Genomic DNA, 14243 nt, shown 5'->3' on the forward strand with positions numbered 1-14243 from the left:
TGGTGTATCCGGTGTAAAGAGATGGGATGTGCGGCCGCGTTGTATGTTCTAAAACTTAATTGATATTATATATATTGTACTGTCATCGTTTGGAAGGTGGAACACGATTTGAATTAAATTTTATTTGACTTAAATTTTCTGCTAAACGCTTTTGTTTGTAGCTTTTTATTTAGTTGGTAGCTTAACATTAACGTTCAATTAATCGTCTTTAACATTGTTGAGATCATCGTGAAAATCATCAATAGTATGAGTTACAGATCTAGATGCATCTATTTTTTTCAAATTCTTGGTGAGTACCATTTCTAATGGACATTTTCTTTCTGTTTATCAAGACATATGTGACTTTGGTTCGTATGCTGAACAAGAGCAATGTGTCGCCTGCGATGAAGGGCAGACAACTTTGGTGAAAAGAGCTAATTCCCGCTATTACTGTGTTGGTAAGCTGAAGATGTATCTTCTTTTAAAAATTAAATAAATCTTTTAAATTAAGGTTGTTGTTTTTTTAATAGAGGGGGAAAGTGAGTCATAAATACTAGGTAAAGGAATTTAATCAAACTCTGTTTTTTTTTAACATAGCTCAATGTTCTTACCATTTTAAATTCGTTGTCAATTTAAAAATCCCAGTCAATTAATCAATTAATTAAATGGGACCTATGTGAACATACAAGATAGCAGACGCCTAAAAGTCCCAAGACCATTATAGTAACTTAGGCAATTTAGTACAATTATAATTGATTCAAAATAATTGATGTCATTTCACTCAACAAAAAGAGAGGTTTTTAAAAAGGTTTTTTTTTTTGTTATTTCACTTGTTTTTACATCAGAAAACTGCGAACCTGGTTACCGTTTGACTTTTGATAAACTGACCTGTGAGCCTTGTCCACAAGACATGTACTGGAGTGATGCAGATAAAACATGTCATGTCTGTCCATACACTTCATACAACTCAACTTCCTGCTCCTTTGGAGAAAGTATGTACAGATAATCTTTAATCATGTAATCAGTAGAGCCAAACACACAAGAAAACAACAATAATCTAAAAACCTTGACCCCATGTTAGATAGATATTTCACTTCAAAAGTTCATAAACATAATTGTTAACTTACAAATACAAAAAACTCAACTGAAAAAAATACTCAGAAAGGCAAAATACAAATTCGTTCAGCTGCTCCTTCTTCCCTAATGCCAATAGAGCATAGACTGGGCTCCCTCAGGAAAACCAATGACAGAGCAGTTTACGTCTCCAGTAAACATGCAAGACTAGATACTCGTAGTCGTAGGACGTAATTATCTTCTCTATTGAAGGAACGTCTGTAATTGATAAGATAAATGTGATAGACACCTAGCTTTGTTTGTTAGTGTTTCTCTCGCTTTGATAACGATCTTTTGATACACTTATTTGGCAATAAAAAGTCTATAACGTACTAGTAATCTATTGACTTTTAATTTTTACATTTTTTTTTGTTTCATTTAGGTTAGAATTTTTTTTTCAGTTTCTTTTCTCCTTAATCTATTTATTCTTAAATAAAAAAGATTATATGGTTAGGCTAAGCCGCCACATACAAGAAATAAACATGTGTATCCTTTAATACATTAAATATAAAAACTTTATTTATTCTCCCTTAGTGAGGAGTATTTACAATCCACTTATCAACGTTGAACTGAACATTACACTGTGGACTCCAAAATGTATGAGAAACGACACTGACTATTTCAACAACATTGAAGAAAAAGAATTAATTCGAATTTTAGTTTTTGGCAGTTACCCTTATACAAAGTAAGTCTTTCTTTAGCTTTAATTTTTAAAAATACAATTTAGATATCTATTACTAAGCATTTAAGACAATATAGAAATGTGGGAGATGAGTGGACAGACAAATATAGAGGTGCAGATCTAAGAGAGAAAGTGGAGATGGATAGGCCACGCCCTAAGAAAAAATACCAACAGCAGAGTTAGGCAGGCCTTAGAGTGGAATCCCCATGGCAAAAGACGTAGAGGAAGAACAAAAAGAACGTGGCGACGCAATGTACTAGATGAAGCCGAAGGGACAGGAAAGAGCTGGGAAGCCATTAAAAAACTAGCAAGAATCCGTGGAGAGTGGCGTGTTTTTACTGAGGCCCGAGGCCCTATGTTCCATTAGGAACGCAAAAGAAAGATGACGATGATGATGATTAGGCTACTTTGAATTTAACAAATTATCTTGAATTCTTGATGAAAGCTATAAACATTGTTAATATTTAGGTCAAATATTTTAGTATGTAAAAGCGTCTTTTGCTTCTTAGTCTCAATCTGTTAAATCTCTGAAGTCCAGTGAAGTTTGAAGCATCACATTTGTACAGTTGACAAGTTTTTGTCTTATCTTATATTGACTTATATAATACAGACGTTAATTCAAAAAATAAATGATTACGTCCTACGCGTCATGCATATTAACCATTATAACCCATCACCTAAATTCTGTCTTTCTGATGATGTGTCTCGTCTAGTAAATATTTGTGTTAGAAACATTAAAACATCTAAAATTCACTTTTCTAGATCTAAATCTAGTTCCAAAATCTATCCCCCTCCCATCCACCATCCTTTCTTTTCGTAATGATTGGGCGGTAAAATTGCGATAATAGAAGTTTGACGAAAGGGGAAATATTTGTATTTACATATTGTGTCAAAGAGAATTAGCTCCCTTCTGTAAGTTATTTTATAATAATAATAATAATCTTTAGTGAAAGTTTAGTGTCTGTAAGCCGTAAAGAAATTTGTCTTACAATTTGTGCATTTCTCCAAACAAAACATTGTAACTATAAAAACAAAAACAAAATGTACATTCACACCAGACTCACTCATAATTTACATATGAAAAGATTATATCAGATTGTTTCTATTTAAAGTATTTAGATCTAGATTGTATCTAGATCTAATGATTTAATTTTAATTATTTAATTGGCAGGGGAACAAAAGAGTCACTTGACTCGACTTGAGTGCTTGTGACAAGTGACGTGTCGTGTGTGTCTATCTGCTAAACTCTATTATCTATTATATAGATCTAGATCTAATTACTATCGGTGTTAAATCTGTTATTGTAGATACTCAGATAGTACTTAGATCTAAAAAGACTAGATCTAATATCTAGAGTTAGAGCTAGATCTATACTAAAATCTCATTTGTGATGGTAAAATTATAAAATCCTGACCCAAAGTTTGGCCCAAAGGGTGATTTTTTATTCCTAGATCTAGATAGATCTAGAATCTTTTATGCTTTCTTATGGATGTTTGTCTCAAACAGCTGCACAAATGGGGTTTGTTATTTTGCCAATGACTTTAATTTACCAGCAGCATTGATTTAGTAGGATTCTATGCCTATGGAGTTAAGTTTCATTTTTAATACTCAAATCGCCATACCGGGCATACTAATATTAATACTGATATTAAAACTTAAAATATTGCAGGTGTGAGCGTGATAAAACATAGCCAAGGCCTTTTCACTAACATTAAGTTTATTAAGCCACTTTCTTAGTTTCTATTGAGTCTTGGAGCTGACCAGTGCTGGACATTATTTAAATCTAAATAGAAGATCTATGTTGATATATTTTTTCGGTAATAGTATATAATATGCTGTTCACCTCCGATGCGGCTCTTTCTGTGGTCTTACTGTAGACAACAGGCTCATACAATGAGTCATAGTCATAAAATAAACCTGTAAGTTTAAGTGTAAGACTAGAAAGAACCAGATCAGAGGTGAACAGCATAATATATATATATATACAATCTGCCTTTATTTCCGTTTTCATTTATGATCTTTCGCTTTTTTGTTTGTTTGTAAATACACTCCTTTTATTATATTGTTTGTTTAACTACAACTTTGTTAAGTCAATTATTTGTATGTCTTAGTAAGTTATATATCTAGAGGTTATAATTAATAGCCTAGGTAATATAATTGTGGAGCAATAAGTATACCACTGGAATAACTTGCCAGTACTGAGGTTGCTGCAGTTATAATCTAATCCTATTACTAGGTCACAGAAGGGAGGACTCTGTTTAAATACTGATATAGAAAGGCATATTTAAGTAAATTCTCGAATATAAGCCTAGATCTAAATATACAAATATCCAGAGATCAGGAGAGATGCCTATGGACATGAGCAATCAGATAAATTCCTCTTCACTGTTGACCCACATAAATTGGTAAATCAATTACCAGTACCACTATTAAACATAGGTCTCAAACTCATAAATTGTTAGCCCCCATAAATTGGTAAATCAATCACCAGTACCACTATGGAACACAGGTCATCATAAATTGGTAAACAGATCTACAATAGCACTGCACTATGGAAGGTAGACCTAAAGAAATGGATTTTTCTCATCATGTCATGTATATGCTATTTCTATATGTAATCTCTATTTCAGTCTCCTTTGCTTAACACTTAATGACTGTGGGAACGTGATCACTGAATACATTGATGACCAAGTCTGTGTGCCAGATTTGTCTTGTACTGTTAACGAAACTTGTAAATTGTTTAGAACAAGTATTCACCTGGGTGTTTATCACATAAGGTAATTTTTTTTATTTAGTTATTATTATTTTGTAAACAAAAAACAAACCAAACAAGAGATAGTAGAAAAAGTTATGTTTTTTTCAGGACCTTTATATCATCACAAAGTGGTACAAATGGCCATGATCAAAGCTCTGTGGACATACTATTGAGTGCTCTCTATGATACTAATCCATTGTATGGTTGGATTCCATTCATGGTAATTTTTATTTTTGTAACTGTTATAGTTATAGCCTAGGCCTACAATGTATGTTAGTTTGACATGTTTCAAAATGGTTGTGGATGGTGGCTGGGGGCAGGGTTTAAACCTAGAACTGCAATCCAGAGTGCATATCATATGACCAGGCAGCCATCCAATGTTCACTTCACTTTGCTTTTTGTTTTGCGTCCTGTAGCTAATCTAACTCACCTTGAAAAAGTGTTATTTTTGTCAACTATCAATATTTTATAATACACATCTTAAATAATGTTCAATTGTCCAACTGAATGTGTTTTACAAAGAATCAAAAAGTAAAGTCTAATAGCCTAACTGGTATCTTATAATAGCCTAACTGGCAGGAGGTAGTCAGGATCAGTTGTGAATTTTGATTCATGTCAATGTGTCAGCGAAAATTCATTTGTCCTCTCTCCTGCCCCCCTCCCATTTTTAAAATCACTTTTAAAAAAAATTAAAGAATCTTAAGATTATTTATTTTCTTAACAAGTTGAACACAAATGGAATGAAAATTTCAAGGGTATCTTAAATACCATAATGAACATCGCAATGAATTTGTTACATTCCTACAATGAATCAGTACACTGAAGCACAGCAAAAAAATGTTGAAAAAATTTTGAAGCAATTTTACATTTAGAAACAAATAACTGAATTTGCAAGCTTTATATGTAAATTAAAGGAGGTGTATAAACATTCCACTAAAGCCTCAGAGTCAGGTTTAGACATGTTAATATTATATTTGTATGGCTCCCCTAAAGCGTGCCATTAAGGGACAATGTGGCTGCAGACAGAGGGACTAAAAATATCATTACAAACATGACCTAAGATAAGGAGTAGAGATACTGTCTTGTAATAATGTATTTTGGAAAATAGATTAGATGACAAAAGAACTGTGTAGTGATAGAGTTTATTCAATAATGTCACCATGAAAACATAAAGTTAAGGGCCAAATTTCCATTTGTCATTAAAACACTAATCTAACCAGGTTTAGAAAAAAAGGGCTTGGGGAAGGTATGGCCTAATTAGATCTACTGAAATGGAATAATATATAATAATAAACCTACATTGCAATAACCCAACATTGAAGTTACAGGAGGAAATAAAAGATTCTATAATTAAATGAAATGTTTCAATGCCTTGAAAAATTTAGATATAATATTTTCTTCCCACATATAGCCTACAAGTTATTAAATATTTTTTTCATTATTTTATTTAAAAGTTCTTCCAGAACTATATTGTTGAAATAATTTGTAATGTGAATGAAAATCTCTGTTAAAAGGGAGGGGCCTACATGATGATGACCACTATGCCAAAAGCTATTTGGATCAGGATGTTTTAGAGACTTAGTAGGCTCACTTTCTATCTTAAGCTTCTTAAAAATGTAAACACAATGACCTCATTTAGGAGGAGCAGACTGTAATCTCCTTTTACAATTATTATGATACATACAAAAAAAGGTGAAGAGCTGTTGGTTATTCTTAGAATTAGTAAGTACCAGTCATTGATGTTACTTGGATATCATCAGGTAGGGGAATATGATGTGGCCTATCAATCTCTATCAGCCAGTCTATCAAAACATATAATTCATTAGAGATATTTTTAAATTTTTGTCCCCTACTGCCATCAAGTGTATTAAATTGTAATGTGAATAATCCTTTAAGAGTGCATACAAACGAGATCTTACTAAAGTTCTTTGATGTATTGTTCAGAATTATCCAGCTATTCGAGTGGAACTGCCATTTCAAGTTGATGTTACTACAATAGGTTTGTTGGCCTAGAATTTTTTCAAAGTATTATATGTGCTTTATATTAGATCTATAAACTACCTAAATTTAGATCTAGTAATTTTCTTATATCTACATTAACATTAACATTTAATGATAAATGCTTAGATTTATGAACGTATTTGAACATTGAAAGTTATGTAACATTTAGTTCTTCATTCATTTTGAAATACTAAAATAAATAATTGCTGTCTTTTTCTTTATGAAGATAATGTTACCAGACAAATGTTCTACATAACACAACAATCACGGTATTACAACAGCCCATATTTGACAATTGAGGTAATTTACAATAAAGTATGGAAATATTCTGTTATCTCATGTAATAGTATTATAATTTGTGTGTGTCTTATATTTTGAAGATCATAAAGATGCTTAGCACAGAAAGGATTGTTCAATTGTTAGCTTTGAAAAAGAACTTTTGAAGAGTTAAAGCTTTGTTTCCATTCATGTTCCAATATTAACAAAAAAAGTATTTCACAGGGACACACAGATCAAGTGTGACCTAGAAATTTTTGCTTCAACTGAAGAAGACAAAGCCATTAACATTTTTTCCTTATCTAGTTTCAGATGCCTGCTTTTTATTGATAAAATAGTGCCATTGATAAGGTTTCCTTTAAGAAATATTTTTTTAAAATGTCCAACTTTTCAACTTCTAAAAGTACACTTTTTTTATATTTTAATTAATTCTGGTAACCTTTTTCAATGTGCATATTAACAAAATATAGTGGTTAAAGGTTTTCTGGTAGGGAGAGAACAAACTGTAATAATAAATGGCTCTAAATCAACACAAATAACATTAAACTCAGGTGTACATCAAGGAACAGTCTTAGGTTATCTACTATTTTAAATTTACATAAATGATTTACCAAATTGCATTAGTTCAGGAACAAAAGTCAGATTATTTGCAGACGATTGCATAATAAAATAAAAACATAAGATACAGAAATTTTACAAAGAGAATTAGATGAATTACAGAAATGGTAATCAAATTGGAGCATGTCTTTCCACCCAGAAAAATGTCACTTATTAAGAGTAACAAAAAAACTAAAACTAATAAATTCCACTTATCTTATTCATGGTAGACAGTAACACAGTCTAAAAATGCAAAATACCTAGGTGTCATAGTAAATGAAAAACTGTCATAAAATCCAAATATTGATGAAACTATAAAAAAATCAAACAAAGCATTAGGGTTTATTAGAAGAAATTTCTATAAATCAAATAAGAACATAAAACAAATGTTATTTAACCTTCGTTAGGCTAATAATAGAATATGCATCCTCTGTTTGGGACCCCTCAACTCAAGAAAACATTTAGAAACTGGAACAGACACAAAATAGAGCAGTGAGATTCATAACAAACGAATATTCATATTTGACTAGAGTAACACCTTTAGTAAAATCCCTAAATTTAGAAAGCCTTCAGGATTAAAGACTCAAAAGTAAAGTAGCAATTATACATAAAACACTGAACCATAATCTTCAAATACAAAAACAAAATTTAATAAAATACTCAGAAAGACACAAAGATAAAGGCACATTCCTTGTTCCATATGCTAGGACAAATTTGTAAAAATAAATGCTCCTTCTTTCCTAATGCTATTAAAGCATTGAATGGGTTACCTGAGACAGCCAAGAAAACCATTGACATGGCAGAATATAAGTCATTGGTTAACATGTATGACTAGATGCATGACACGTATTACGTAATCATATTTTTTTTGTGAGTAACGTCTGTATTATATAAGATAAGATAAAATATCTATTATTTTTAAAGCTTTCAATTTAACAAGCAAATGTTCATTAGTTATCTAGCTGCTGATTAAGATATTATAAAATGTTTAAACATTGATGCGCAAAATATTTCTGTTGACTTTCTAGATTTTGAAGGCTATCTTCAATAGTACTCCAGAATTTGTTACTGTATCTTTGCTGAATAATTTTTAGTAAGTATTTTTAGTGAAATTCTTATTTTATTCATTATAACTAGCTTGGTTAATAAATCTATCAAATTTTTGTAAGAAAAACAACAGGTCTATTCTATTCTATATTTTCATCAACAGCATATACTATGACACCTATGTATCTGAATATGAGATTTGGTTCAGAAAAGATATAGAGGATACAATGTGGAAAAACATTGCGGAAAAAATAATCTTGGCTAATGAGAAAGTTGGAGGCAATCTGATGGGAAATTTTCAGCTGTACAAGACCTTGCAAGACAAAGCTAATGGAAGATCAGGTAAGATTAAATATTTAGAAAAATGATTATTACAAAATTTTGTAATTAAAAATACCTATATCTGTTGTGGGCTTGGCTCATTTTAAAGTCACATCGATAGTTTGAACCAATTAGCATGTCAGATTCTCACACAAAGTAGACAATGATAGACATTCATCTAACAGTGGAAATGTGCTATTGTAAAACCTCTCCAGGTGAAGATAGTAAACATTCTCTTTATTGTTATGTCTCTCTAACCCTTACGAAACTGTCAATCATATCCTCTTTTAATGTCACAATTTAATTCACCTGTTACCTTTAAAACGGGACTGGATTGAGCAGAAGGGACAAGAGGCACAAGCAGCTGCAAGCAGAAATGACACAAAAACCCTCCATCGTATTGTCCGAGATCTCACTGGAGCAAAGAGTGGACATGGGGCACCAATAAAAGACAAGCAAGGCAAAACTTTGTTAACGAAAGAAGAACAGGATGCAAGATGGGTAGAGCACTTTAAAGAGACCCTTAACCAACTGTCGCCAGACATAACTTACATATTCAAGGACCCCTCTCCAGACAATGATCTCAAGGTCAAGACAGACCCAATAACTGCTGAGGAGGTTACCATGGCCATTGCAGTGCTAAAGAATAACAAAGCACCAGGACTAGACATGATATCAGCAGAAATGCTAAAATATGGGGGACAGTGCATTGTTAACAGAATGACTGATCTCTTAAATCTCTGTTGGCGAACTTCAAAAGTCCCAGAGGACTGGCAAAAGGGAGTGATTGTAAAGCTTCCAAAAAAGGGCAACTTGGCAGACTGTAACAACTGGAGGGGCATTACTCTCCTCTCTGTCCCAGGCAAAGTTTTCAGCACTGTTTTGTTGAGACGGCTTCAACAGTCTATAGATGAAAGGCTCAGAGAAGAACAAGCAGGTTTCCGAAGAGGCAGATCATGTACAGAGCAGATTTTCGTTTTACGAAATATCATAGAACAAAGTCTTGAGTACCAACAACGGCTAACGATCAGTTTCGTGGACTTCAAAAAAGCGTTTGATAGTGTCCACCGAGAATCACTATGGAAAATAGTTAGAGAATACGGTATACCAGAAAAATTCGTCCAGATCCTATGACACCTTTACAGTCAGTCTAGTTGCTGCATTAAAACAGAAGAGGGAATAACAGAGTTTTTTACAATCGAGACAGGTGTGAGACAGGGGTGCATCTTATCTCCCTTCCTTTTCCTCCTAGCCATTGACTACATAATGAGGAGAGCAATGAACCAGACTGCCTTTGGTATTCCATGGCATGAACAACTCCGATTGACGGACTTGGACTTTGCTGATGATGTTGCACTACTCGGGGCTACAAATAAATGCATTCAAGAAATGACGGAGAGCCTAGACAGAGAGGCACCCAAAATTGGCCTCCGCATAAACTTGGATAAGACTAAAATTATGCGAGTGGGATATAAGGCAAAGGGTGTCCCCGTCAGACTTGGCGAGTCAAAGCTTGAAGAGCTGGACAAGTTCACGTACCTTGGCAGCATCATAACAAATGATGGAGATGCTTACCATGATGTAGCGTGCCGAATAGGAAAGGCAGGGAGCATTTTCCAAAGGCTGCAGCCTATTTGGACTAGCCAAGCCATTGGACTCGAGACAAAAATACACCTTCTCAACACAATCGTCATTCCAACTGCTACATATGCATGTGAGACGTGGAAGTCATCTGTCAAAATTGAGAAAAGACTAAATGTGGCTCAACAGAGATGGCTGAGACGGATTTTGGGAGTCAGTTACACAGACCGGATCTCAAACAAGGAAATCCTTTGCCGAACTGGGAGTCGAGCACTTAGTGAGGTTGTGACTGAGCGTCGCATGAGGTTTGCGGGACATGTTCTACGTCAAAATGAATTACGCACACCAAGAGTTGCGATAACATGGAAGCCAAAACGAGGAAAGCGCAAACAGGGACGTCCTCGTATTACCTGGCGACACACCTTCATGGAGGACCTCAGAACAGTGGACACCAGATGGGAAGAGGCTTCAGACATTGCCAGTGACAGATCATTATGGAGACAGCTTGCCGCCCAATGCGCCGAACGGCGCGGGAGGACCTAAGTCTAAGTAAGTAAGTTACCTTTAATGAAGTTCAGTAGAGAATAGGCGCCGAAGGTGCCATTATCCCATTGATCATTAGAAAATCTTTTATCCAACAAACAAACAGGCCTGGACATGGGTCTCTTCACCCCTGTCTTGTCTGAGGGCTCTCAGCAGTGACGGCCATGGACCAAGTAAGGTGACTATACCATGTACACAGCGCACAGTGCCTCATTACTGGGTCCCACTCCCTATAAGTGGCTGACGGCAGCGTTAACCATGGGGAGTTTGTCTCATATTCCTATACTGTAACTGCCACTGTTCCGTGCAGGGACTGCCACTCCAGCTAACAGGATACTGATGTCGGACCCCTTTGTGGAATGGCGTGGCAGATTTTTTGGACTGGGGTGCTGGCTATTTGTTTCATCCCCACCCGGAGTGAGATAAAAAAAAAGCTCAACTAAGGTATTCTGCAGGGGCCTTGTTCGTGTTCTGTTCTTAGCCTATCTAGTTTCCACTACTAGACGTTTCCATGGAGGCGCCACGCAGAGGCGAAGGGGCTGAATCCTCTGCACCTATTACCACAACAACATAACCACCTATTACCAGAACCTATTACCACAACATAACCAAAACTCTGTATGGCAGTGCAGAACAACTGAAAGCAAAAGAGCATGCTATGTGACGCAGACTGATAGAGATTGCATTTGACTAGAAGAAGAAGAAAAGTCTGTTACATTAGGTCAGACAGTAGAATACATATGACATTGTTAAGTTTTTATGCTGGGTGGTCGAACCTGTCAAGTAGAGACTGTGGCCATGACCTTTACCAAGTCACCCCCCCAACATGTATCCCTCAAATATCTTAATGATATGAGGATATTTGACAAGACACAAGGATAGAGAAGAATGATGATTTTCCTGACTAATATGACCTATACTATTAGTCATTGTATTTAAACTTGTAAACTGACAGTTGTTAGTCTTGATGAAATACAATAGTGTGTAAACTACATTTAGATCTTACCTGTATTTTACTTGGATGACTGCCATAATTGTTTTTCTAAAGAAAATGGATCTAACCATTTTCTTCTATAAAGCTTTTTGCTAAATGTTGACAGTTCATATTTTTATCTGGTCATCTGATTTAAAAAATGTACTTTTTCACTGCCGAATTATCCATGTCTTAAAAACTATACATTTAGTTATTATGATATTGTTGATTTTTTAAAATTTCAGCTTATAAATTGTATTTTTATTTAGCAATAAACTGGATGGAAGTAATCAATAGTCTTTCTCTTGGTCAATACTTTTGTGCTGGAGGAAATTTCATCATCTCTGACAGGGGCAATATGAACTTTGATTGTGTGTATGGTATGTCATCTCATTATATATTAGATTTTTAACATCATTAAAAATGTACTCAAGCTTGATTTCATTGCATTAAGTGAATAATAAATGAACTAAGACAGAACCTCTCATGATGAAATATCCTGTCAGGGTGCTTTGCATGATGGTTGAAAAGGAAAAATTAGAAATGAAAAAAAAAAGGTTCTAAAATGCAATCTAAACAGATATGAAATGTGTAATCTCATTAAAATTGTGTTACCCTTGAACTGTTCATTAAAACTTTTTTGTAACCTCTGTTTAAAAGAATAATAAGAAGCTGTTTAAGAAAAAATTGTAAAGATAGAAATATGCAATTTTCTACAGTGCATTGGCATCTCACATCAACTTGTGTTGTTTATCTAAAAAGTGAATTTTTTTTTTACAACCATTTCAGGCAGAAGTTCAGAATTTTTTTTTTAGCTCAAATGTTTAAATGAATGTCTAAATTAAGAACGTTTCTCTATTGAGTTTGTAATAATGATAAGCAAATGTTCACTTTTAAAGAAATTTATAAACACTTATTGTGAGAACAAAGAACATTACTAGAGTATTTTATCAAGAGTGTTAAAATTGAAAATGGTTTCATGTTTTAATTAAATTTATCCACTTTTCTACAATAAGAGATCATTTGATGAAAAGGAATATGTGTCATAGCTACTAATTTGATGTCTAAAGTTGGCATAATGATGCACCACCAAAGTTAAAAATTGGTGATGTGAAAAAGGTGGCTTTATTTCTTGGCATCAGTTTCACTAGCTAAAAATTGTTTTTTGAGTTAATTTATATAGAGATTTCCTAAATTCCCTTTACTGATGATCAAGAGCCCTCTGGAACTGCCGAAAGGATTTTCATGACATTTTGTACACAGGTGCTTTCTAAGAAACAGTTATGATAGATTAAGATTTGAGCATGGATATTCTTGAAAAATTGCAAGCTTTCTAATAAACCTTTGTATTTCTCCAAATGGCCATTCTCTGTAGGCCTATATAAAGCTTTAAACAAATATTCAATTACACAAAATAGATTCCATCTTTTTTTTAAAACATATTTTGTTTCATGGCTCTTAATAGGATATAACTGAATATTTTTTTTTGTAACAAAATTTATAAAAACAAATTAGATAATTAATTAATTGGTACATAACTCACTAAGCTGGACTCTTTGAAAAGTAAACTATCAGAACCAAATTGATATTTTCATTTTTTTTGTCCTCAAAAACACCAAATATCTGTGATGGCCTATTAAAAGGGTGTGTGTGTTTTGGGGAAGATTTTTTGTGTTTAACACAGTTCGTATTGGTGGGCCTATTAAATATTTCAATGTTGAATTGAGAAGTTGAAGTAAAGTCCGAAATTGTATGCAGGACTCAGAAGAAAGAAACTCTAGTTTAATAGAATCTTTGACTATTTCTATTTAAAAACAACCCTTTATTTTGTTTTTGTGTAACAGCATGTGGAAATTGGAACTGGGGAGAGAACTGTGATATGTCCTGCAACTGTACACAAAGCAATTCTCTTGTTTGTGAAAAGTATCAGGGGTCATGTTTTTGTCAGTTCAATTTTGAAGGTTCTTTGTGTGAGAAAGAAAAAGATTTATGTGCAATATACACTCCTTGTGGGGAACACTCTGACTGTATCAGTACTAAGGACCACTATGAATGCCAATGTCACCAAGGTTACAGAAACAGTCCTTATAACTCTTTAATATGTGAAGGTAATTTATACATTCTAAATATGATAATTAAGTTGACAGTGGATTGAAGAATCATAAATAATTGATCTAGGAACAGTTTTGTTTTAATTTTGTCAATATCTTTGCACAAAGCTAATTATACTAATCGTCTAATACTTAATCATTGATTTGCATTGACAATTGTCTTTGTAAACCATTTAAATTGTATAAAAAGACTATTGTATGATTAGACTCATTGTTAAATAATTCTTATGGTCTCCAAAAGTAACTTATTTCCTTTTTACTCCT

General features: G+C 33.6%; 1 protein-coding gene across 1 annotated transcript in view; it reads left to right on the forward strand.

Moving 5' to 3' along the window:
* Window positions 1-14243, forward strand: part of LOC106055042 (uncharacterized) — a 135679-nt gene that overhangs the window by 10261 nt on the left and 111175 nt on the right. Inside the window, exons 7-17 of the mRNA XM_056004484.1 lie at window positions 333-437; window positions 825-971; window positions 1627-1777; window positions 4405-4551; window positions 4638-4749; window positions 6474-6528; window positions 6757-6830; window positions 8432-8496; window positions 8614-8792; window positions 12138-12248; window positions 13713-13976. Coding sequence (XP_055860459.1) covers window positions 333-437; window positions 825-971; window positions 1627-1777; window positions 4405-4551; window positions 4638-4749; window positions 6474-6528; window positions 6757-6830; window positions 8432-8496; window positions 8614-8792; window positions 12138-12248; window positions 13713-13976 — 1410 coding nt within the window. The remainder of the gene's footprint in view (window positions 1-332; window positions 438-824; window positions 972-1626; window positions 1778-4404; window positions 4552-4637; window positions 4750-6473; window positions 6529-6756; window positions 6831-8431; window positions 8497-8613; window positions 8793-12137; window positions 12249-13712; window positions 13977-14243) is intronic.

Source organism: Biomphalaria glabrata, chromosome 11, assembly GCF_947242115.1.
Source record: "Biomphalaria glabrata chromosome 11, xgBioGlab47.1, whole genome shotgun sequence".
Lineage (NCBI taxonomy): Eukaryota > Metazoa > Mollusca > Gastropoda > Planorbidae > Biomphalaria > Biomphalaria glabrata.